Source organism: Diospyros lotus, chromosome 3, assembly GCF_014633365.1.
Source record: "Diospyros lotus cultivar Yz01 chromosome 3, ASM1463336v1, whole genome shotgun sequence".
Taxonomy (NCBI): domain Eukaryota; kingdom Viridiplantae; phylum Streptophyta; class Magnoliopsida; order Ericales; family Ebenaceae; genus Diospyros; species Diospyros lotus.
The window spans coordinates 33,403,459-33,430,227 of record NC_068340.1 but is presented as its reverse complement, the minus strand read 5'-3'; the positions used below and the strand labels follow the sequence as shown (position 1 = coordinate 33,430,227).

General features: G+C 31.4%; 2 protein-coding genes across 4 annotated transcripts; one reads left to right on the top strand and one right to left on the bottom strand.

Moving 5' to 3' along the window:
* Positions 1–8,846: 8,846 nt before the first annotated feature.
* On the bottom strand, positions 8,847–9,851 carry LOC127796951 (probable carboxylesterase 12). Its single transcript, XM_052329352.1, has one exon. The coding sequence runs from the start codon at positions 9,849–9,851 to the stop codon at positions 8,847–8,849; it is 1,005 nt and encodes a 334-aa protein (XP_052185312.1).
* A 9,230-nt stretch (positions 9,852–19,081) lies between these two features.
* On the top strand, positions 19,082–24,791 carry LOC127796245 (serine/arginine-rich SC35-like splicing factor SCL30A). 3 transcript variants are annotated; one of them, XM_052328295.1, is made up of 6 exons: positions 19,082–19,248; positions 21,064–21,238; positions 22,379–22,456; positions 23,525–23,689; positions 23,983–24,135; positions 24,278–24,791. In XM_052328295.1, exons 2-6 carry the CDS (start codon positions 21,093–21,095, stop codon positions 24,561–24,563), a joined length of 828 nt encoding a protein of 275 aa, XP_052184255.1. In that variant the 5' UTR covers positions 19,082–19,248; positions 21,064–21,092; the 3' UTR covers positions 24,564–24,791. The 3 variants fall into 3 exon arrangements, with proteins under 3 accessions (XP_052184255.1, XP_052184254.1, XP_052184256.1); XM_052328294.1 differs by having other exon boundaries at positions 23,980–24,135; XM_052328296.1 differs by lacking the exon at positions 19,082–19,248 and having other exon boundaries at positions 21,089–21,238; positions 22,379–22,574; positions 23,980–24,135.
* The last annotated feature ends 1,978 nt before the right edge of the window (positions 24,792–26,769 follow it).

Genomic DNA, 26,769 nt, shown 5'->3' with positions numbered 1-26,769 from the left:
AATTGTATAGAAAATGCTTTCAAGTCAAATTCTACTAATGTTCAATTCAACTCTTCAAATGGCAATTGACTCAGTCTTCTTGATGCATGTGCACTTAATTTGGTCCCAGTCCAATAGCAGTTTATTTACTTTGCTTACCTTGCAAGCTTCTCTTCTGGGCAAACTTATTGGCTAAACTATTTAGTTAGTCTCTTTGACCCTGCTCTTTCTTTCTTTCTTATTTTTTGGGCAGTCTGGATCATGAATTTTCTAACTTTTGAGTGGTATTAGGGTTTTGTTGAATTTGGATGACTTGAGTTAGAGTTGCTGAAGCCATGAATTGATTAGTATTTTCTGCAGCTTTCTTATCTGGACCAATGGAAAACGAAAGCTTCTTTTTTCACTTTTTTTTTTTTTTAATTATACTCTGACGTGTCAGTGACCCCGTCCCTAAAATTACATTGAGAAAATAAATTAAAAGATTGTCCGAGTGATCATAGTGGTAAGCCTTAGTACCACTAATATAATTCCTAAAGTCTTTCCTAAAAAAAAAGCATTATAATTTTCCCAAAAATCAAATTCGCGTCAAAAACGCTCGTACAAGCTTGACCCAAGCCACTCGTCTATGGACTGGGAGCTTCCTTTCCTTTCCTTTCCTTTCCTTTTCTTTCTTTTGTGCTTTTAGGAATGTTGGCTTACTTTTCTTTCTTTTTTTTTTCAAGTAATTTTTGAACTGTTTGGTTTATAAATTATATAAAATTTAAAAATTAAGTAGTGTTTAAATTAAAAACATATTTGGATAAATATGTTTTAAGTTATCAATTATATAGTTATGTATTTAGTTTGAAAGATCTGATAAACTATTATAATTTGATAAAAATACAAAAATAAATAAATTATTGAATATTGTAAATAAAATTTATAAAAATATTAAATATATTAATTCAATATATATTAATATAGAGAGAGAGAAAATGAACACAATCACATATGAGGACAATGGTGACGAAAATTTATCGCAATCAGAGAAGGGTTTGGCAGCGATGGGATAAGAGAAAGACAAAGGGTGTGAAGAATGATAGACGTTGGAAATGTGTGTTTTCTTTGAGGATAAATCAGTAATTTAATTAGTCAATGCAAAAAAAGTTCATATGAGCTTATATTTAGAAATGTTGGGGGGAAACTTTTCTCAAATGGTGTTAAAATTATTTAAAATTTATATAGTGTTTAAGTTCTTAAATATTATCAAACACGTACAAAACTAAATTACGTAACTTATAAGTTAATTTAGTAATTTTTAAGCGGTCAAACGGGTAAACCGAATACCCCCTTAGTATTTCAGCAGCTTCCTGCAATCTTCTATGTTGACCCACCATAGACTGTAAGGATCTGATCACCAAAAGATTGGGTTTGGGTGAGCTAATACAATTAATTAAACATGTTAATAACATTGTACCAAATACGTATAATTTCCTAGTTTCCTAATTTGGGGTGTAATTTAATTTTTATTAATAGAGTTGCCATAACGCCACTGCTTTAAAAAACGAGAATTGATGTTAAATGTCTTCAATAACATGGTTTCTTTTTAATTTTTGTATTACCGAATAATTACTGAATTTATTTACATGGTCAATAAATATAATTACATTGTGCTTTTATTTTTTAACGATTCAAAAATTGAAGTCCTTCGCACATTTAAAACAAAACGATTGATCACCCACGCATGTTAAATAAAGGGTTTTACGTTATGATGTATTTAATATACTTTACTTTAAAAATATAAAATAAAATATAATAAATACATCTCAATTTTATTAGCAAAATTGATATATAGAGATTTTCAAAATATAAATCGAGTGATCGATAAGTAATATTTTAATATTAATTTAATGAATATTATAAATTTAATTCTCATCTTATACAATAAAGTAAAGACTCCTTAAGGAATTATTTTATTTAATTTTGACTACATACATCAGAAGGAAGGAAGCTTCTTGTTTGTAGTTGGTCAGTCACGTTCTTTTATGCTTATGTGCACGTAATATTCCAAGTAATTTATCGCTTTTAATTATAAATAAATACTGTTTACCCTTGTATTAATCAAATCCAGCTCCTCTATCTAAAGTGATTTGTGTAACCTTTGTGACCGACACACACGCTAATCCTTCATTATTTTCTCTCCTTTTTTTTTTAATTTTTTATTATTTTTTAAACTTAAGCTTCGGTGCTCTCTCTGTCTCTCACTCTCACTCTGGATTGGACATGGACTGACATGTTCATGCTCATTTTCTATGTTTATGTTTAAGAAAACATAAACAAATATTTGAGGTACGATCAGAGAGTTTTAAATAATATTTTCATGAATCTTGTACTTAAATGTGACAGCTAATCAAGATCCAAATGCATCCATTGATGATGAGATTCAAATCTAGGAAGATCTGTGATGTCATATGGTATATGTTTAAATGAATCCAATTTATAAGATGTATTTAGGTAAATATATATATGTTTTGTAACATATTAAATATAAAAAATACTATTAATACATCATGGTGTATATCTTAAGACTGCATAATGATGTTTTAATGTCTAAAATGCTCTCATTCAATGTACTGAGATGCAGTAAAACGCAATAAAACAAGAGATATTTATATTATTTATGTGCATTGTGTAACCTAAAATGTACATAAATGATGTACAAATAACATGATTCATTAAATATTACATGTTTTGTAAAAATTAAATCGATACTTCTAATATTATTTTGTAAAAATTAGATCGATACTTATTGCTATTATTTTATAAGATGTTTAAATTGAATCCAATTTTACATGTTTCGTGACATATTAATATTAAGTATAACTCTTGAGACAATCATTGACTAAGTGTTTTGTTACTTTTACATATTTTATTGATATTATTTATTTTGAATTACGCTTTCATCAATTTATTTGATGTTTAAACTTTATTTTTTATATTATTATTAATATAGACAAAAATTAAACACCATGCTAATGCTAATGTAATCGTACAAATTTTGGTACGTCACTACATGTGCTGTCTTCATCACATTTAAAATAACTATATAGTCCTTTAATATAATTTATATTTCTTCGTTAAACCCATGCAACGGAGGTTAGCTAGTCATAATTTGCACATATTTTTAAATAGTTCACAACCTGAGAACGCATTCTTTTCAATGCTTAACCCATAGGAACGTAGACTTAGAGGAAGGGGCGGACCGTCCATCTCACCACCCAACTACTTTTATATTCGAAAATAGCAACGCAGTCAATACGGGTGGATGTGATTCGGGTCGGCTACGTCGGAGAAACAATCCGTACGCCGCCGTGCGGATATAAAGTAACCGCCAAATGTGCAGCTGTAAGGCACGAGAAAGCGTATTAAATTATGACAGCTGTTCCCGTTTTGGTACCCCCTGCGGTACCATTAAATAATAAATTCTCCACCCAAAACGCGCTTCAGTCAGTAGCCGTCGTAGCACCGACAATAAAAGCTCGTGACAGAAAGTCAAACCACAAGGTATTCACCGTTTCGGCAAAAACAACACGCCGACGAAAAGTCAACCATCTCCCGGACGACGTCATATCCGAATCGTCGTTGTATCGGGGCCCTGCTACTGCCACCCCTGTCCATCCATCTTCGTGAGCTGGCAATTCATGATTAATTTAAATAAATGTTAAGAGGTTAAAGATTACAAATTAAGTGAGTAAAATAAAATAATATTAGAAGATATATGATTGACGATATATTATCAATTATATGATATTTTTTATTAAAAAATAAGAAAGTGTTACATGATCAATGATCCCTTCATAAATAATTACGTATATTAAGATAACTTTTAAATACAATAATAGTTATTTACTGAATTATATTTTTTCTCTTTATAATATTTACAAGAAATACTCATTTAAAATTTGACATGTAATATTACTATAAGAAATAGAGAAATTTATTCATTTTTTCTCTCGAAAAGAATATATAAAATGGCTTAACTATCATTGTTGTCTAAAACAAATTACCGGATATGCCATTATTTAAATTATATCTAATAAATAAGAATGTCTATGTCGATTTGATATTGACCCATTTCTGTCTTTTTGCATCGCTTCTGGGCTTTCTAAAGTGCTCAAAATTTTTAATTATTTAGAAAAATTAGATTATTAATATTTGATCATGCGCCAAATTAGTGATTCGTTTGGTGTTGCTTGAGAAGGGACTAAATTTAGTTTGACTATGATTGAATCTCACAAATTAATAATAATAAATACAAAATTAAATAATAATAATTTCATATAAAAAAATTATCAATACTCAACTCAATGCATTTGTTTACAATCTCTATATAGTAACAATTCACTAATCAAAATAAATTAATCTCACGACTAAGTAAGTACTCCCACCATATATCAAGATTATAATTTTTAAATTATGAAATATGCGTGACATACAACTACAATAATTTAAATATCTCTCTTCACAAATTATCCATTTATAGATATCAAATCATTGGATTAAATTTTCAATTTTTGAAATCTATCTTAATCCCTTATTTAAAATCATCACTTGGTAAATATTATTTGAGAGACTATTTTTTCATTAAATTAATTTTATCAAAAAATATAATAATTTTAATCAAACTAAAATTTGAATAATTATCCCAACAATTCTCTACTTGACTTAAATTTCCAAAGGTACTCACAATTTGACTCAAAACATAGACAAGATAATATAAGCCTAAACAAGCTAGAACATACGCTCTTTAACACATTGACTATTCATTTATAATTGATACATTTATTCATCAAATTGTCACGCATGTATTATTAAAGCATTCGCAACGTCACACCAAATTGGCGTTGGGCATCAATTGGGTGTCAAAATACACTCAAATGAATTTACTAATTTGGTGTTGGATACAAAATTTAATTACCAAATTTGGTGTTGAGTTTGGTGTTATACTATTCATCATCAACACTAAATTAATTTTTTGGTTTTATTTCCAATTTTACCCCTCTTGCTATAATTCCAAAGTAAATTATTTGCTTTATATTTTTTATTAATTTGATTATATTTGTATATTTTGATTAATAATTAGAAATATAAATTAAATTGTTATAAAAAATATATGCCGTTGAAAATATTTTATTGACATCTATAAAATATGAGTATAATATTTAATATATATTATAAATACCATGTTAATATAAAATAAACTAACTTTATTTACGTATATTAAAAAATATTATTTTAATAATAATTACTTGATAGGAAGATAATATTCTTATTGTAAAAACTCAATAATATAATAAGAAAATAATAACATTTTCATTAATTTAAATTAAAAATGCATGATGAAAATAAAAAAAAAGTTAAAAAAAAAAACACCACCACCACCAAAATACTAATCAAACGAATTTGATGTTCCGTTTCCTCCTTGATATTATTGCTCACGGGTCTTTTTTTCACAAATTCTCATTTATTCACTTTGAAGAGGATTACGTAATATTAGATCTTTTATGAAATTCGCATCCCTCTATAAAATTTTATTATCTTCACATTGAATCTTTTATGATAAAAATTATGTGAAAATAATTAATTAAAAAAATAGTAGAAAATTAATTAGAATAACATATTTTGTAAAATATTATAAGAGTAGTTATTAAATTTTTTATAAAATGTGACTAATCATTTTTAATAATAATATTTTATATTAAAAAATTAATTAACATTAGTTAAATAATTATTTATAAAATATTCTTTAAAGATGTTTTTTTGACACCAAAATAGCGTTGAGCACATTGGAGTGAAAAAACAGATAGTGTTCATCAATTTAGTATAGATTCCTTTCAATACCAAAATAATGTCAAATTATTTAGTGTTAAAGATTAGAGATGCTCGTAGCAACAACTTGAACTTAGAGGCTACTTTGCATCCTCTCCCTTCAACTGTGACATTCTTTAATTTACAAACAACGATCGCAATGACATCATCCTTCTTTGTGCCAAAATTAGCAGAACCTTTTTCCCCTTCAAGACGTACGACAAGTGAAAACGATCTTAATTTGGTGGACATCGATCTCTCACAATGCTACCCAGCTCTCACCTGTGGCAATTAACACAGTAACTCTCTCTTTTCTTTTCTTTTCTGGGCCTCCTCACTCAATTAGATAGAAATCGGTCATCACCGACAACTCTTTCTCCAATTGGCTGGCGGCATCTATATATATACAGCTCTACCAATTAATTAATGCAATGCAAGCACGTATGTATGTTGACAGCATCTTCAATAGTCGACCATTCCCTAACCTCACGACACGAGAGAGATGACACTAGTTTGGTGTCCTGCAACACACCAGATAAAACCCTTATTTTTAATTTTTTTTTTTTGCTGCAAAACACCAAATAATGATGTTTGAAAAATTGAATCGAACAAGACTCTAATAGCACTTGTTAGGATAGAATTGCACAAATCATTAACGTTAAACTAATTAAATGAAAAAAATAACAATAAACTAAAATTTAAATATAGTTCAACTCAATAATTTACGTTTACGATCCTATTATAAGGAGAAAATTTACTAGACAAAATAAACTAATCTCACAATTTTAAAATTGTGAGAAAGAATACGTACATTTGTCTCTATGACTCTCTCCATCTATGAAGGGGTTGTCAAACGAAGACTCATTTTTTTTTTTTTAATTGTAATTAGAGATAATTAAATTAAGAAAACTTAATGTGATTTATATATATAACTAGTGTTCATTCGTATGATGCACGGGAAATGTAATCACAATAAATTTAAAAATTAAATTTTAATTAATATTAAAAAATTTATATATTAGTCTTGAAAATATAATATCTTAAATCTTAATTAGTATTAAAAAACTCATGCATTAGTCTTGCATTAAATTAAAGGTAGTGATTGATTAGTTATTAAAGTAAAATTATTTATTATATTATATATTTATTTATAAATTATAAATATAAATATAAATTAAAACTCCTAAATGTGAGAAAACATGGATTTTTCAATGTTAATTAAAAATTTACTTGAAATTTTTAATTTTTGATATTGAAATTTAATTTTTGTAGTGATAACAAAACTTTAAAAATATAAATTTTGACTTATTTTTCTTTCATTATGTATTAATTTTCTTCAATAGTCTTACAAATGTAATATGCTAAATCTTAATTAACATTGAAAAACTCAAACATTAATATTTATTTTTAATAATTGAGGAATTAATTAAAAAAATATTTTTAATTCATTGAGAAATTATATATCTATACATAACATAATTAATAATTTAAATTATCTATTAATAATATTTATTTAATTGATAGTGAAAATTTATAAAATACTTTATAGGAGTTCTCCAATTGTTTTGGAATAATAAGTACTAAATATAAATTATTTTTATTTTATATAAATAAATAATTTTCTATGACTAAATTAATAGTTTCAGTTGTCTATTCATATTCTTTAAAAATAATATTTTTTTAATGATTGAGGGATTAATCAAAAATAATATTATAAATTTTTAATTAATTGATGAGAAGATTAATTGAGTTTAAAATTAAGTTATAAATAAATATTATAAATAGTATTGGAAACCTATGCTTAATTTTTTACTTTAATTATTAATTATAACTATCTTTAATTTAATGCAAGTTTTAGAGGTAAAAAATACTTTAGCAGACTACTAGAGAAAAAAAATGCTTGGCAAATTATTTAATAACTAAATATTTATATACACATAATAATGCATTGAAAAATCCATGCTTAGAAGTTAACTAACTAAATATTTAAATAAGTAGATAATAATATACACATTATAAATAGTTTTTAATAATTTTTCAGCAAGTAAGTAGAAAAGACTATGAAAAATCAATATAAAAATGATGTTCTAGCTACATCTTGTGTAATTTCTTGGTGTGTATTTATTCTTGCAGATTAAAAATTACTTACGTGCATATATATATTCATCTATTTAATTGTGTCCACAATAAACTATTTACTAACTAAATATTTAATATACACATAATAATGTATTGAAAAACCCATGATTAGTATTAAAAAACTTATGTATTGAAAATTTTATTATTAATTTTATAATAATTATTAATTACTACTATTTTTAGTAATAATAATTTAATTATTATTAATGTAAATTTTGGAGGAATTTTTTTTTTACAAACTATCCTACTTTTATAATAATAATAATATAAAGATAAATATAATTTAATTATTATTAATGTAAGTTTTGGAGAGAAAATTTATTTTGTAGACTATCTTACTTTATTATGTGTATATTAACTAAATATTTAATATACACAAAATAATGCATTGAAAAACCCATAATTAGTATTGAAAAACTCATGTATTAGAAAATTTATTATTAATTTTATGATAATTAATACTTTTAGTAATTAATACAAGTTTTGGGAGGAAAACTCTTTGCCAAACTATCCTACTTTTATATATATAAAGATAAAGATAATTAACACCGCCAATATATACAAAAAGTTAATGGAAGGGATGTGTTCCAGCAGAAAAGGTAAACGACTTATCAAGAACAAATTAATTAAAGTGAATCATGCATGCATGGGAGTTAATTTCTTTGACAAATAACCCAAATCACGTAGCCTTTTTTGTTTTGGTTTGTTTTAATTCCATGAAAAAGCTAACAAGGCACGAATTAATTAATTAATTAATTGAGGAACCAATTAAGCTGTCTACATCATCTTCATCTTCATCTTCATCTTCTTCTTCATCATCATCATCTTCTTCTTCTTCTTAGTAAGTAGCATACAAGGAGTACGTAATTAATTAAGATTAATTAGTCTTGGATGGGCCACTCCCCAGAGATGAAGGAATTGAAACGATCAAAAACGCGCATCTTTTCGGGATCTTTGTCAAATTCGGCCAGAAAAAAGCAGTGCGTACCATGCGAGCTCATAACCTTGGCCTTCCCGGGCCAGCCTTTCTCCTCTAGCGCCTTCACGTACGCCTGACCTCTATCTTTCAACACGTCCTCGTCCCCGTATATCACCAGCAGCTTCTCCACCGGCAGACTCCCCAGCTTCGGGTCCAGCAGTGGGTTATCCCTCACGTCATCCAACATCTCGTCCACTTTGCTGCTCTCCGGCGGCGACGCTTTAATGGCCGCCAGCCAAATCCCCACTGCCCACGACCTACCTTTCGCATCCGTCGGCTCGGTCCCCACCGGCTTGCTCCCCCAAAAGTACGGGTGCAGCATGGCCAGCCCCTGCACTTTGATGTCCACGCCGTCTGCCTTGCTCTCCTCCGGGCCGCCCCCGCCGACAAGCCGCATGAGAATGTTGTGACAGATGTTGGCGCCGGCGCTGTCACCGGCTAGGTACACTTTGTCAAAGTCGACGTGCGTGTTGAGCCATGGCTCCGGGCCGGAGCCGGAGCGGTGGGAAGCCACCCACTTGAAGGTTTCCCAGGAATCATCGTAGGCTTTAGGGATGTAGTATCTGTAATCGATGGAGAAGACGATGATATTGGATTTCTTCGTTGCTGCAGAGGTGTAGTTATCGTAATCCTTCATGAACGGTGAGAACAAAATGAAGGCTCCGCCATGGACGAAGAAGAGGAAAGGGAGTTTTTGATCGGGTTGGCACGTTTTCGGCTTGTAAAGGCGGCCGATTACTCGATCCCCTACTGTTATGTCCTTGTAATCGACATCGGGGTAGACGCCGGCGACGACTCCGAACAATGCGAAGAAGAGGAAAGGCAGCAGAAGCGCAGGGCTTCTGAAAGGCATTGGAGAGGTAGAAGCTGAAGTGTGAGAGGATAGATGATGAATACGTAGATGCATGTGTCGATGGAGGGAGGTTGTATATATATAGGTAACGGTTGAGGGTAGCCGTTGATGGAGGGAGGTTGTCTATATAGGTAGTGGTTGAGGGTAGCCGTTGATGTGGTCGTCCGGTGCTGCTCCTTAATTTGCTCGACTGCCATGCCATGCCATGCAACGGATGGTGTACGTGTTAGTTTATTGACCAAGTTTCACAAACAACATATACAATAATAATATATATGTTCAAATTTTTTGCAAAACGATTCCCCAATTTTTTGAAAGTGTGTTAGTCTATAATATAATGGAATTTTCTTCTAAAATAAGGAGGATCCTACCTTATTAATCTAGTTTCAATCATGTTAAAAATGGTCTAATCAGGTTTTTGTAAGGTAAACACTTAATATATATATATTATTCACAAAAGGATTTGGGTGGGTGTTTAGCATCTAATTGGAATATTATTATTAATAATAATAATAATTAAAACTAATAAACTAGCCCTTTTTTAATTAAAAATGGGTCTCAACTCATTATTACGTTAATAGGCCACGATTTCAAACTTATTCTGTCTGATTTAATTGGAATATTCTTTGACATTTTGGATCCGTTTATAAATTGATCAAATTTTTCATGAAAAATATCTATTTTTCATCCAAATTTCAATTTTGGGGTGTTTGATTATTTTTTTTAGGCAGTTTATTTTCTAATTTTTTATCACATGACTTGATTTTTCTTCAAATGCTGGAAAATATTTTCTCATGGGGGTTAGTTTTTATTTTCTAGGCAATTCTTCACTCAAAGATTTGCTCATGGATATTTGATCGATATACCACTCTCGCTGGCCAAAAAATCCTCAACCATGACACTAGCAAGTGCCCATTCTCCATCAATCGAATGAGCGCCAAAGTGATTTTCCTAGACATGATTGTCGAATCCTTAAACGCCTTCTCCATCGCTATTTCCTAGATCATGTCAAAACTCCTGAGGCATCCAAGAGTGATGAAGAAGCTCTTATAAAAACTATATCATGTCGTTGTGGCAAGATTAAGTGGTTGAAGAGACGGATCTGGAATACTTAGAAATGGTGATTAGGGAAAGTCTCAGGCTCTATCTGGTCGCCCATTGCTAGTTCATAGAGAATCTATGGAGAACATCAACGTCATGCTCAATGAGGATTACTATTTCATTTCGAAGAAATCACGAATCATTGTGAACTATTAGACTAGGGTGAGATCTGGAGGCGTTGTCAGAGAATGTAGATGAGTTCTTGATGGAGACATTTGTCGATCGCAATGTGGACCTCCAGGGATGCCACTTTGATTTGTTGCCATTCGGATTGGGTCGTCGGATCTATCTCGGAATGTGATGTTCGAATCAAGTGTTTAGTTTTATGTTCAAAATCGAGTAATAGTTTTGATGATGAAAAATGACAAATTAGCTTTTGAATTCTTTATCAAAAATAATTTTTCATTGAATTAACAATGTCTTCATAAAACTGACCATCATGGTTAATTCAATCTCTATGCATATACTCTCGTAAAATTAAAAGCAAATGTATTCAAAAATTTGCTTGAATTGATAGTCAAATGGATTCAAATGAAGCAAGAAATTTTAATTTAGTATGGCCATCTATCTACTGGTCAAAATGGCATGTTGACCGTTTTTCAAAATTTTGGCCAAACTATCAACAATTGATAATAGCCTGTCGACTGCTCTGGTGCAAATCTTCTGGCTGTCAACCAACACAATGCTTGCTCTTGAAAATAACCTTCATCTGTCGACAAATCTCTCATCATTTGTCGACTGATGCTCATGCATCTGTCGACCGACAGAATACCCAAGCTTATTGCTTCTAAAGATTGCAAGCCATTTGTCGATCGATGCTTATGGATCTATCAACCGACATAATACTTGCACAAAGACATGTTGACAATTTCAAATGAATTGTCAACCGATATTTAAATTTTTACTAATCAGTAAATCGATGCTTTGCATCTATCAACCGTTTGTGTCGCAGGAACACTCAACGGCTAGTTTGTCCATTACTCTCGAGTGCTCAAACACCTAACGACTAGTTTGACCACTACTCTCAAGTGCTCTTTCTCCACTTACAACGATAAGATTTGTGAATGAGCTCTCAAGAAACTATAAATTCAAGTCAAAGAGAGATTTCAATATACCCAATTGATCAATCTACAAGCTCCCAAGTACTTACCCATTATTGTGCTTCATTGGTGTATTCAATCTTCTCATTTCAAGGTTTTGTATTCATCTTGTATAATTAGATTTCAAGCCTTGAATTTGTTTATGGTCATTTTGTAACTAAGAGTGTATACTCTTAAATATATTTCTCTTATATTTCAAATTGTGTTCCTGGCTCACATAGCTAGAAGACCTATTTGCGTTTAAGTAGAAGGTTGTATTTTATCTAACTTTTCTAGAAGGCTTGCTTGATTAAACAAAAGAATTGTAATTTCCTATCTTGGTGCTAGAGGGCCTATTCGGTGTGATATGAGAGTTATAGTGATTTGCTTGAAAATCCTTAGTGATAAGTTAAGGTAGTGGATTAAACTTATTTAAATCGAACCACAATACATCGCTTTGCTTGTGTCACTCAATTATGCTTACTTTTCATTTTATAAATTATGATTTGCAATCTTTCAATCATCTTTAACTTGCATAAAAATTTTTATCCCTTTTAAGTAAGAAAATTTTCAAATTTTATATCAAAATTTTAAATAACCCGTTCACCTCCTTCTTAGGTATTTGTTGCCATATCTATTTGATTCTATCATAATGCACTTGGGGCTAACGAACATTTGGTTGGCGGTGTCTCAAAAAGCAACAATTTCCATAGAAAAAATGGAAACTTTCATAAAAAATAATGGCTATCAAACAACAAAAGCTAGAAAAAAATGACTATTTACATGGAAAAAAGTGGTTATCATACACCAAAAGATTGAAAAGTATAACAATTTCTATTTTAAAAATTAAATCAATCAAACACGTTTAATTGACAATTTTCATGCAAATAATTTATAGGCAATTCAATTACCAAAAAGTCAAAACTTATTTTCTTTCCATAGAAGTTACATACTTGCAATCAAACGCATGTTATTATTATCACGTCATCAAGCAACGTCAAATTTGATAGATTGTAAGAGTGATTTAAAATTGATTATAAAATAAAAATTGAATATCTTTTTGTTGTAACATACCTTTTGTAAAGTTTCCTCCAAAGGGCCTTCGGGGAAGTTCACCTACAAAAGTGTGTTTGGTCCTAAGAGAATACTATCTCCTAGAAGAGTCTTTGGAGGTATCGTTCTCGAAGACTTGAACAGCCTATTGAAAACCCTTTGAGAACTAGCTTCTCCAAAAACCTAGATAGTCTTCCGACACTATAAGAAAACAGTTATTTTGAGACAAATTTTCGATTTTGAGATAGATTTGGGCTTTCAAGAAAATGGTCGTCACAAAATTTGAGACAGATTTTTCCCATCTCTAATTTGAGACGGATTTTAAGACAAAATTTGAGTCAAAATTTTTGTTGTCCCTAATTTGAGATGAATTTTTTCCATCTCTAATCTGAGATAGAATTTAAGACGGTTTTCGAGAATAATTTTTTTCGTCTCTAATTTGAGACGATTTTTTAAGACAGATTCTAATCCGTCTCAAATTTAAAATAAATTAAAAAAATAAAGAAATTTATTCCAAAATTTTATAATTAAACCTGATACACAATATACAAACTAAATAAGAAATCATGCATAAATATAAATTCATCACAATAAATCCATGCATAAAATATATAGTATTAATAATACACATTGTCCATAAATTGTAGCTGGACAATCTAAAATATATTTATGCAAATAACGGATTCTCCTAATGATATGAAGGATTTCATGGCAACCACAATGAAAAAATGTTCCAGAGTCTATCTTCTACAGCTGACAAGCGCCGGTCTATGGGATCCATGGCTTCCCTAACAACTTGTCGAATCTAATCCATGAATGAGAACAACGACGATAATGGTGTGCGATGGTGACTGTACATGGTAGAATGATCAACAAGCATGACATAAGTTTCTGACCTCATTTCATATACTTGACAATTTTTCTTCCACCTATAATCTCTAACCATAATGATGTCTTGTCAATAGCTGGCTAGCGTCACTACCTTTCGATGGGCCACTTGCCGATGCTTGTGATGATGTATCATGTTATCGCGTTTGAAAGTCAAACTGCTATAATCATGGATACATGGAATAATTTATATTATCAATAGGCCAGCTAAGCATAATAAGATAGAACAATACACGAGTAATATATACTTACATAAGTATTCTCGGACCTCTCATCAACAGATAGTGAATTATCATTTCTTTTGTGCGTGGCGAGGAATAACTCAACCTGTGTGGGTGGGCAATCAAGCTTGCATAGTCTGGAAGGGGGAAAAAAAAGATATTCATGCAACCATACTTATTTCTAAAAAATAATTAAGTAAAATAAAAATTAAAAAAATATTAAATTTTACCAATCTCCCTTTGTGCTTTGACACAGGTATGGAGCCACGCATGGCGGAGATGCTGATGCCTCCTCAAGACTTAGATGGATTGACTACTCAAATCAAATATTATGGTTTTTTTTTGTATAGGTTGAAGTGTTTTTACATATATTTCTTTTGAGGCGGCTTAAATACCCTTAATTATGTCTCATCTGATCATAATTGTGTTTTGCTTTTTGCGTGGATGATAAATCTATTAAAAAGTCAAAAGACAAATATCCATAGGAAATTTAAACTCAACTCATATATCACCACATTCAAATTACATCACTAGAGCTGTCTTCTACTACATGCTCAGATCCCTAAATGATAACTTACATATTTCTTTTGAAAACAATAGCATAGATTTTGCAAGGTTCTTTCATACGTTCTATCAAATATTTGGCATGCAATAAGGAAGACACTTTATAATAAACATCCACACAAGGAGACAATACATGTACTTAGGAACAAAAACATTTATAGAGTTTCAATATGAGCAACTAAGCATGAAAGGCAATACATGTCACCTATGAACAATAAATAAATAAATAAATATAACTCGCCAGTCTACTCAAGCATAGATAACAAGACAAGTAAAATATTTGATTGATTTAGAAAAATACAAAAGGTATGAAAACAAAAAAAAAAATGAATAATTTAATTACTGAAAAAAATGAAGAAAATATGAAAACAGAAAAATACTAGACCAGCCACAATCGTTGTTGTCGGTGGCCACCGCGACCACCGTCGGCCAAATATTTCAACGATCAAAACCTACTATTAGAAACACCAAGTCAAGGGGATTGATATACGCAAAAATGGGACAAACTTAATGGCTAGATTTTCATAGATATAATTTTTAACTTTCAGCCAAAACTAAGTAATGCACTGGCAGTCACCATTAGCCACCGTGGCCTGTGGTTTCTGATAATCGGGGGCATCCAATCGACACACTTACCCCTATCAACCAACATACCCAAAAACCAATAAGATTCGAACGATCGAATCCCCATAAATCTAATCTTAAACTTCTGGTCAAACTTAGCCCGCACGTATATGAGTATATATATCATAGATCTATGCTGAAATAACGCTCATGAAACCAAAAAACTTATATAACTCATTGTAGATCGGAGTGGATTTCACAGTAAAAATGCGATCAGATCTAAGATTGAACGGTCATATTTCACAAAAATGATGATTTATATAAGTGCGCTTAGAAGAGAAAGAATGAGAGAGATCGAGATAGAAAAAGAACCAGAAGAGGGGCGAGGGAGGGGGGAACAACCTGGGAACCCTAGTAAAGGCGACAAGTTGAGGCAATAACAACCAGAGGCGAAACTAGAAGTGGCAGCGACATACAAGTAAATGGAGCTAGAGTTGATAGCGCGTGGTGGAGGCAATAGGCTTAAGGCGTCGAAGACAGGAATAAGTATAAAAGAGAGATATGGAGAGGAGCTCAAGATAGTTAAGGATTTGGGGATTTGGTGGAGAGAAACAGGGAATTGGGGATTTGATATATTATTATTATTATTATTATTATTATTATTATTACTTTGATATTTTAATGTTAACTTGATTATCAATCAACTTTAAAATTATTCATAAATGAACAATGTTTGATATTAATGTTTATGTTATAATTATAATATTATTATTCCTTTGATATTCTAATGTTATAATACTATTATTAGTGTAGTTATTCTAATGTTTATGCTTTATTGATATTTTAATGTTAACTTGAAAAAATCCTGTAATTTTTGTTTTTTATTAGGATTTTTTTTAATTATTCATTTTATTTATTTCTTACACCAACCTTATTTTCTATAAATGAACAATCTTTTATATTTTATTGGTTTTTGAAAACTATATTGTGTGAAAAAGTTATGTACAAATAAAAATATTTTTTTCACACTTGTAAAATATGGAGATTCAATATTAGACACTCAATTTTAGTTTTTTTTTTTATTTTGAAAAAAATGAATACGTTTAATATTGAATGATTTGTTGATAACAGAAAGAGTCAAACCTAATAATATAATGGATGAACGATCTTCTATAGTGACTCAATCGATCATTAAAAAGTTATTTAAGAGATTGGGTAGATCATTCATGATTAAAATAATTATAAAAAAATATGATGAATTAAATACTCAACGCAATTGAAGTGTGAAAGATAATAGTAATAATTTCAACTCATTTATATTAAAATAAACTTCTATTATATTTTTAAATTTCATGTCACCTCGACCATATGAATTTAAGTTAATTCATATATTTAGGATTAACCAAACACAATGCATTTATTGATGGTTAACCGTTGCACTAAAGAAAATAATTGGCATTGTCCTTAAATTAATTAAGTATCAAATAATATACTAAATTAATATAGTATTGAATGAATAAATGTTTCGTAAAAATAATATTAAATATATTATTAATCAAGGTCATGTTTTATGTATACTATATAGAGATTGATGCATACTATATATATAGAGAAATGTACATTCATATTTGATGTATTGTTATTCTTAATTCAAAAAATTATTATAAAATTGATGTTTCTATTTTAAGTGCTAATTAAGGAAAAATAAAAAAACATATTTATGTTATGTATAAAAATACTACTAAACTATAAGGGAAAAATATCTACTACTTTAGATTTTAAAATAATTAATTAATTATAACAGAATTCAAAGTATATTGAGTGAAAGGACATAAATGGCGCCTCTTAATGTCAGCTATAGTTGTCCTAATACACTATAAGTAATAGTTAATTAGTGTATTATTATTTAAATTATATTTTAATTTATAAATTTTTACATATTTAATTTACATTTATATATATTTAATTTTATATTTTATGCATATGAAATATATTTATGTATATATTTAAAATTTAAATAAATACTCATGCAGATTTTAAAAAATTTATCATTAACCGCTAAATGTATGTTAGAAGTAGTTTTAAGTTTAAATTTTGTGTAACGATAAATTTTAATTTTTTATGTAAAATATACAAATGATATTTTAAATAATTACTTTATTTATAGAGTTTTATAATATTAAAATATAGTGTATGTTTTATATAAAAATATAAATAAACATAGACATATGATACATTGATCATTATGGGAGTAGTTTATATTTTGTACACATTTAAAAAATATTACCAATAGTTTATTATTATACGTTTAATATATATTTTAATTTATAATTTTTTATATATTTAGTTTACATTTATATATATTTCATTTTATATTTTATGCACTTGAAATATATTAATTTATATATTTAGAATTTAAATAGATATATTTAGACTTTAATTGAAATAAATATATTTAATTTCTATATTTATAAATAAAAAATTTAGATTTTATAAATTAATATTTTCAATTCATCTAAATTTGAGACAAAAAAATTTCCGTCTCAAAATTTATCTAAAAAAATTTCATCTCAAAAATCCGTTTTAAATCTCCTATTCTTATAATGCGAAGACTTTTTGGGGATTAACATCCTAAAGGTTTGGCTTATCATGATCTTTCCGAAGCTTAACCCAAGTACAAACGAACACCTCATCTCGTGTCACATGCCATTGTGCAATGTGCCATGTGTTCTAGTCCTTCAAGGGGTTTAAATACCTTTTGACCCCTGTCTTTCGAATCCTTCAATCGAATCCTTCAATCGTATTTGAAGATGTATCTTCGACTTTTCAGCACAAACTCTTATGAAGACTTTTCAATCTTAAGAAAACACTATCCACACTCATCTATATTGCACCTGCATCCTTCAATAGTGTGACCATAATTAACTTAAGCATTAAAAGACCTGCATAAGAGATATCTCCGTATGTCTTCTAATTGTCAATTGTCTTTCAAGTAAGAAGATTCAAACTTTTCCAAAAACTTATTGGAAGTATCCTTTCACGTAGCTCATTCCAAAGCCCTTTCATGACTTCTTACACTTTTAAGACTTTCTCTTTTCAGAGCCATCATTCCATAGACCCCCATTTGGGTGATCTCTTTTGAGCAAGTTTTGCTTGGCTTTATCAAATGTTTTCAAAGTAAATAAGTTTCAATTGTTGTATTTCAATAACAATACTTTTAATAATTTATTCTTCCTACTATTAAAAGAAGAAACATTAAAATAAACCTTGGTCTACATGCTTTAAGAATTTAATGCAATTATTATACTTCACATATTCTGGAGTAGATATCATAAAATCTCTTTTAATTGGACACTCATTAGCGATATTATTACTAGCTTTACCAGAGATTTCCCAAAGTAGCTTTAGTATTAGAAGGTTCATTCAATATAAAAATCATAAAAAGAAGAATTCACACAGTTAACACATCTAAGGCCGTGTTTGGGATATAGATATATATATATATATTATTAATAAAATGAATTATGAATGAACATAAAATAAAATAAAATTAAAGATTATAAAATTAGATGGAAGTAATAAACAAGATGAGTTTCCTTTTCATTCCATCTTAAAATTGGCAATGATATTTATTAACAAAATTATCAACTTAGCTTTGGAAAACTATAATAAGCTTTTAATTTTATAGAAAATAAAAAATATTATTTTTATTAAGTGTGCAAATCTTCTTGCACAAGGATAGGAATATTACCGTTTCATTAACATCATTTAACGTTGCCCACTCCACTCCCACGAGCAATACGCGTGCTGCCTTCTAGCTATTTCATCTGTATATATACACTTACGCATAAAACCGGTGTGCCCTAGCCCTAGGTATTTCCCAATCAGTCCACGGCGCCGTCGGAGCTGAAGAAGCGATTCAAGATTTTGCTCAGTCCTCGATCCGTTCTCACCTTCGGGTTCTTCATCCTCTTCTCTCCGGTGCTCCTTCTCTCGAATGCTCGATCTGTTTGCTTCTTATTTCAATACATGCGCGATTCATCGATTTGAAGTTCATCTGTTTGTTGATTTTGTATTTTTAATTTCTTGTTTTTTGGGGATGATGATCCGGTGGAAAAGGGTTAGATGTTCGTGTACTCTAGTCTGTCTGCTCTTTTGTCGAACATATGATGAATTAATCGATTCGGTGCTCTTTTATTTCTCGGCTCTAGGGTTTGCTAGCTAAACTATAAATTGGCTGTTATTATCAAGTCTTCTGCTTGTGTATGTGCTATCTTTGTTTGAGTTGACGGTACACGTTTAATTTATAGGGTTCGCATAGAGTAGAATCCTTTTTTTATAATGTGTTCTATGGCAGCTTCTACGTCTTCGTAGTTCAAATTACTTTTACTTGTAGGTATGTATAAGCAGCACAGTATTTATATAGCATTACTTGGAAAGATGAGTTTTTCAGTGTCTATTGGGGAGACCAAACACATCAGAATCAGATTTCTCTGCTCGCTACATTTTTTTTTTCTTGAATGGGTATACTTACCTGAAGTCTCCATCATCTGTGTCTTGGAATCTTGCATCCATTTATTTTTTTTATTACTAGAAATAATATCATCCTGATTTTAGTTAAGTGGATTTGTTGATATAGGATTGCGTCAAGTGGGTAGAGAATGTCAAGATTGTACAATGTTCTAATCTTATATTTGGAGAGAGAGGTCTTTTTTAACTAATGGAATATCAAGGATAGCATTATAGACAAATGAATAGTTCAATTGAATTTGGAAAAAAAAGTATATTTCTATTTTTTTTTACCTTAATGTGTATTTACTAAAATCTGTTCTTGTCCTGTTCCACTATAGTGTGCCCTCTTATCTATTCTATCAAAACTAGGTTGTAAATCTATATTTTTACAACATATTGTCATCTTTCCATTGTTCTGTCATTCCAGTCGAGTATAGACTTGGGTGGAATGAATTCATTGTTAAATTCAAGTCTGCAAGTGCTAGTTCTACTAGGTTGCATGTATGAAACACATGGTTCTGCAATTTTCTTTTTGACTAGATGTAAAATGGATTTTCTTTTACATTGTTAGTGGATAGTTAAGATGACACATTTTTTAGAACATATTGTAGGTTTGAACATTCATTTTTTACAATTAGGAAATGTAATTGGCTTGCAATGTTCATTTATAAGTGTTGGGCAATGCCTAGGTCATATTTGAGCTAATATTGCTGTATGTATTAAGATGGCTCGTGAGTCCATCCATCCATCCATCCATCTTTCCAGGCAGACCTCTAACAGAGTAGCCTATCCTAATCTCCAAGACCCTGGCACTTGTAGTGGGTCTTCTCGACTGTGCATGAGATGAGACATGAATTTTGTTGATGTGTATGTTTGAGAATAGTTGACGATTGAAATAATTTGATCATGTTGGTAAGCTTTTGGGTCTAATGGTTGTTATGCTAGTGAATTGACCTTCTGCCACGCTCCTTTATTGTATATTACTTATCAACTATTTTTGCTGATATTTTTAATTATGTTTTAGTAATTCTACTTTTTCATCTAGTTATGCCATTGGTTTCAATGTGGACTTCTAGCTTATGCAAATATATTGGCTTCGGGTGTTTTACTTGTTAGAGAATTGTATTCATTTGATCTTTTTATTTCAATGTCTTTTAACAATGTCATTTTCAATATTTGTTGCCTATTTCTTTTGCATCTCCCTCTTAAATGTGTTTTATTTTTTCTTAGGGGATGTTGTTTTATCTTTTTTTTGATTGATCTTATTTCTTTTGTGTGTCTTAGGTTTTAGAGATTGAGAATTGTGTGTGCAAATGAGGGGACGGAGCTATAGCCCTTCACCTCCAAGGGGCTATGGTAGGAGAGGAAGGAGCCCTAGCCCAAGGGGTCGCTATGGTGGTCGTGGTGGTAGAGATCTTCCAACTAGTCTTTTAGTTCGCAACCTTCGCCATGATTGTAGGTATGTACTTTAAATTCATTGTTATTTGTTATTATACTGAAACAATGTAGTGTTATGTCATCACTATGTTTATTTCTAGGTTTTTCTGTAGTTATTAAACCTCTTATATAATGTCGTGTCATTAGTATTCTTATCTTTATTTGGTTTTTGTATAGTTATTAAAACTTTAATATTTTAAAGTTTTTTATGTTGACATGAAATATGTAAAAGAGTGTTTTTATCATCTGTGGTGCTTGAAATTTTTTATGAGGGCCCTTATCTCAATCAATGCCCCATAACCTGTAGGTGTGCAGTAATTGTTGTTTTCAATCAAATTTGGTCCAAGGTGTGAGTTGCAACATAATCAAATTTATGTAGGTGCTTCTAAATATAATCTATGTACTTGTTCCCTTTTTATTTTATTAAATCAGTTATAAATTTGATGGTGCATCCATGAGCTTTGTGTCAGAGCACCTGTACAAACTACAAACATTTAACGTGATCGATTTACTTGAGTGCATTTATTAACTTTTTTGCTGAATTAAATTAATGCATACAAACAAGTGGGTCTTCATGTACCAATAAGCATGAAAATTGATATATATATATATTTTGTTTGCTTGATGAAGAAGATTGAAAAGTACAACATGACTTGGTTATATTTTGTGTACTCCTATATCCTCTTTGATAATATGAGGCCTTTTTGTTATCTTATTCTTATTCGATTCCCTTGCAGTTATATCAAAATTTCTCATATCCATATGAATTTGATTATGTTGCTGTTTTCATTATATTATAAAACAGAAGTTGGACAATTTTCCATGTCTGTCTCATGTGTTGTTTTAAGTCTTACACCATCCAAAAAAGTTGAGTAATGTATCCAATTTCATATGTTATTACATTGGTGAGGTTGCTCTACTATGACCTAGTCCTATTTGGTTTGAGGTAAGGCTTATCAAGCCCTACCATAGCCTCCATGGCTGGAATTCAGTCCACCATGCTGCTTTTTTATGATTTGTCATCCATATTAGATGTCTGTGTCTAGGACTTCCTGGTCATGCATGGTACTAAGTTTTCTCATTAGACTATGTGTTTTTATTTTAACTCTTAACTTCAGTTCCTTTTGATATCCATTTATCTGTTGTTTATGCTTTTATGTAGGCCGGAAGACCTCCGAAGGCCATTCGGGCAATTTGGTCCTCTTAAGGACATTTACCTTCCTCGAGATTATTATACAGGGTGAGCTTGTGAGATTGAGTAAGAGATTTCCTTATTTCATTAAAAATATTAACTCAATTTATCTATTAAGTGGGGATCCAACATCTTCGAGTTACCTTCCTCGAGATTATTATACAGGGTGAGCTTGTGAGATTGAGTAAGAGATTTCCTTATTTCATTAAAAATATTAACTCAATTTATCTATTAAGTGGGGATCCAACATCTTCGAGCAAAATTTTCTTAATGATTGACTTATTCCCTGTTCTTCTCTTCTCTTATTTCAAATTGTATTGCTTTGTACTATGTTTAAAATTTACTTGGCTGTTGATTTTTTATTCATGTTTTACTCTTTTTATTATTTGAACTTGCTTTGCTTTATTAAATTTTTTGAGATTTAACAGTGAAATAAAAGTTTTGAAGACATCAATCAAGTAGTAAGAGTTCTGTTGAGAGATTGAAGTAATAAGGGATCTGTTGACATCAGTCAGTAAGATGATGTTATTGGTAGTGAAGATTGGAAGGAAATTGGGTTTCCATACATTTTGAAGATTTCAAGGTTTCAAGTTTGAAGAATTTCAAGTCATCTTAAAACTGACACTGTTCAAGGTCAGCAGCCAAGTGCTTGCTCTATGCTTATCATGACCTTTAATGTTAATGGGGATCATTAAGTTCCATTACTGAATTTTTTCATTTTCCTTTTTGTTTTGATGAAAAGTAAATTTCTGCAATAGTATTGGCATATTTTGATCCTGAGGGGCCCATCTGGAAGTCTCTTAAAAGAATTGCTTGTCTTTAGCAATTGTTCAAAAGGAAACCAACCCCTACCTTGGTTTTGAATCCCCTGGATAACTCTTTTTCACTGGGGAAGTTGAACTTCCACAAATGCAAGGTACCAAGAATGTTATGTACTCCAATCCAGTTACAGTGCCATTTGTAACTGGTTTTGTTCTGTTTCTTAGACAGCTCCTGGAGGTTTATGCCTTAGATAATGTTTTCTTATCATTTTTAAGCCTCTGCGTGTATACATATATTTTGACTTTCATCCTTTCTTCGTCTCTCTGTAATGGTTATTGTTTTCCTGTTTTTCAGGGAGCCTCGGGGCTTTGGTTTTGTTCAATATGTTGATCCTAATGATGCTACTGAAGCAAAGTATCATATGGACGGTCAGATTCTTCTTGGCCGCCAGTTGACTGTTGTGTTTGCGGAGGAAAACAGGAAAAAGCCAGCTGATATGAGGGCAAGGGAGCGACCTAGGTTGGTTTTCTCCACCCTCCTCTCTCTGACTTTGTTTTCTTGCTTTTAACATGTTAGGAGGTTCTAACTATCAGATCACATTTATTGGGATTCACATGTGAGGCATTGCAGCACATTTGATGGATGAAATGTCTCGTGAGCCCAAAAAAAAAAAAAAAAAAAAAAAAGTTCCCAAGGGCAGGAGCAGTTGAAACCTGTTTTCATTTTCCTATTAGTGCTGCCAGGGTGTTTTTGTTCTGTACGTCACTTGTGATCAATGTTCTGGGAAATTTACATGTTTCATATAACAGCAGCAGCAGCAGGGGTGGTAGATATTATGACAGAAGACATTCTCCCCCTCGGTATTCACGCTCACCTCGCTATTCCCGGTCTCCTCCTCCACGCTATGCAAGATCACGCTCCAGAAGCCATGAATACTATTCTCCTAAGAGAAGGCAAAACTCAAGGTATGTGGTGCAATGATTTCCCATTTAATTTGTCCTTTACAATTTGGATTTCTGTCCTGGAAGCTACTTTTTTCCATGATGCAGTAATTATCGGTTTGAATTTGCTAACACTCTGTTTTGAGTATTTGTTATGATGAGGCAGGTCTCTTACACCTCAGGAGAGAAGGTATGGTCGAGAGAGATCATACTCACGATCACCTGCTGCTTATAATGGCTCTAGGAGCCGAAGTCAGAGTCCCATTAGAGAGCCTGCTCCACCATACAATGGTTCAAGGAGTCCAATCCGGGAGCGGTCTCTAGTCAGGGGCCGAAGCAGCAGGTCCCCCCCAGTCAGGGGTCGAAGCAGCAGGAGTCCCAGTAGGAGTAGAAGCCCGAATCCTGCAGGTTACCCAAGGGAGCGAGAAAGGGATGAATCTCCCAGTCAATGAGGTCTGCTGAATGAAACGACAATTTGGCGTCGTTTTTGTCAAATACCTGACTCAGTTGCTTATAGCGTATGGATTGGTTAGGGCTAGATGCCAGTCCTATTGAGATCATCTACCATGTGATGTGAACCTTTGTTGTTTTGACTTGGCTTTTCTGGTTGGAACATTCTCATGCTAGCTGGTGTTTGCTTGCGGAAGACATTATAGAAAGTTTGCTTTGATTCTCTGTGACCTGGAGCTTAACGTTCGCCTTTGATTCTCAAATGCTTGGAGCTTAAAATTCTCTGGTTCTTGCGCTTAATTTTAAGGTTTGCTTTATAGAACGTTTGTTTGGTAGTGGTGCGTAGAGAATTGGAGATAGCGTGAGGGGTTTGGTAAAATTAAGTTTATTTCAAGTTAGATTTTATGAGTTTTAATATTGTTGATTGAGTCACTTTCTTGAACTTTAAAAATTCACTTTATTCGTTGTTAGCAAGCTTCTTCGTGATTCGGCACACTTTTAATGTTGAGGGTGTTAAAATCTTATTTACCGTCGACCTTAGGCTCAAATAAAAAGAAGAGTTGACATTTGACAATTATCACAAAACTGGTTTCCGGTTTCTGGCTTCTGGCTTCATCAAACATTATGAATTCACTTGATAAATTAGAAATTGATAAGACTAGATAGGTTGGAGTGGTCATCATTAGAAAGCTTCTCCCATCGAAGAAGAAGATTGAAAAGAAATAAAAAAATTGCAATAATTGCGTAGGAATCATTCTATTTCTAGCACACGGGACATTGACTTTTCAGGCCCCTCCTTACAAACCGATGCAATGCCAAAAGGCACACCTTGGAGCGAGAAATCAGAGTGCCTTTCTATTTCTTGTTCTTTTTTGTTTTTTTTTTTCCTTTTTGTCTTCCATCCCTTTGTTCTTCCTATTTTTTTTAATATTTTGTTGACAATTTTTACATAAACTAAACAGACCAGAAGTCTGCTCCCAGTCTTCACTCAAAACAGACAACCCATGAGACAAATATGGGGAAGGCGAAGAAGCTGCCATTGAATAGGTCTCTGCAGCTTCTTCTGTAGCTTGTTTGTCCATTTGTTTATTTATATGAATAAGATATAAAATATTCTCATAATGCCTAATTATATGCAATGTTCGTTGTTTATCATGATGCATTTGTTTGAGGTCAGATGGTGGGGTATGTTATGATGAAGAGTTTTTGTGGAGTCTGCAGTTTCTTGTCGTGCAGTTCAGCTCCCCACATAGGCAAGTGGGAGTGAGGTTGTTCAGTTTTGTCTTTGGAGGGTTTTGCTGTCTCTTAAGATTATTCACTGGATTCTGTGTTGTGGGTTTGGCATTGTTTCGTCTCTGAGGCTTAAAAGCTGAGGGTTTTCTCAAATATTTGCAGTTTCCTTTGAAGGTTAGGTTCCTGCGCTTGTGCAGCCTACCCTGCGCTTGCGCTTGAAGGTTAGGTTATATTTTGTTGTTTGTAAGTACTGACCCCTAGTTGTTGTTGCTTCGCTTGGGTTGGCTGCTGCTAGTTTGTTATATCCTCATCTCTGTTTTGTTGCAATTTGACTGAGAATTCTGTAATTACTGAATAGGAAGAAGAATCTGTGTTGTTGTGAGGCGAGGGGTTCCCATTTTTTGTGAGGCGAGGGCCTCTGGTGAGGCATCAAGCGATACAAGTAGAACCTCTTGGAGTATGTTGTTACTCATTTCTCTTTTTCACTCTCAAACAATTGTGTATTTTCTAAGAGAGGATTTGTATGATTCGGGTTGTCCAAAACCACCAAAAATGAGAGATTATACATCCTTTTATAGGCAACACTTTAATAGAAAATAAATACAAGGTATTAAAGATTTTTAGAAGGTAGCACATCCTTTGAGAGGAGTCTTCCCACCGAGAAAACAACATTTTTGGGAGAGGTCGTTCGTTCTCCCAATTCACCTATATCTTGTTTCCTATGCAAGTTTAATTTCCATCATTTTTTTCCCTTAAACTTGCATCTTCAATATCTCGAGACTTGCTTTGATCAATCACTCCGAGCTTGTTTGGAGATGTCTGAATGTTTGGAGTTTTAATGACTTCGTTAACATATTCGTTACTTGTTGAGTAATATTCACATGTATTAACTCGATATTTTTTTACTTAATATGTTCTTGGATATAGTGAAATTAAGTGTCAATATGGTTCGACATTTTATGATGAACTGAATTT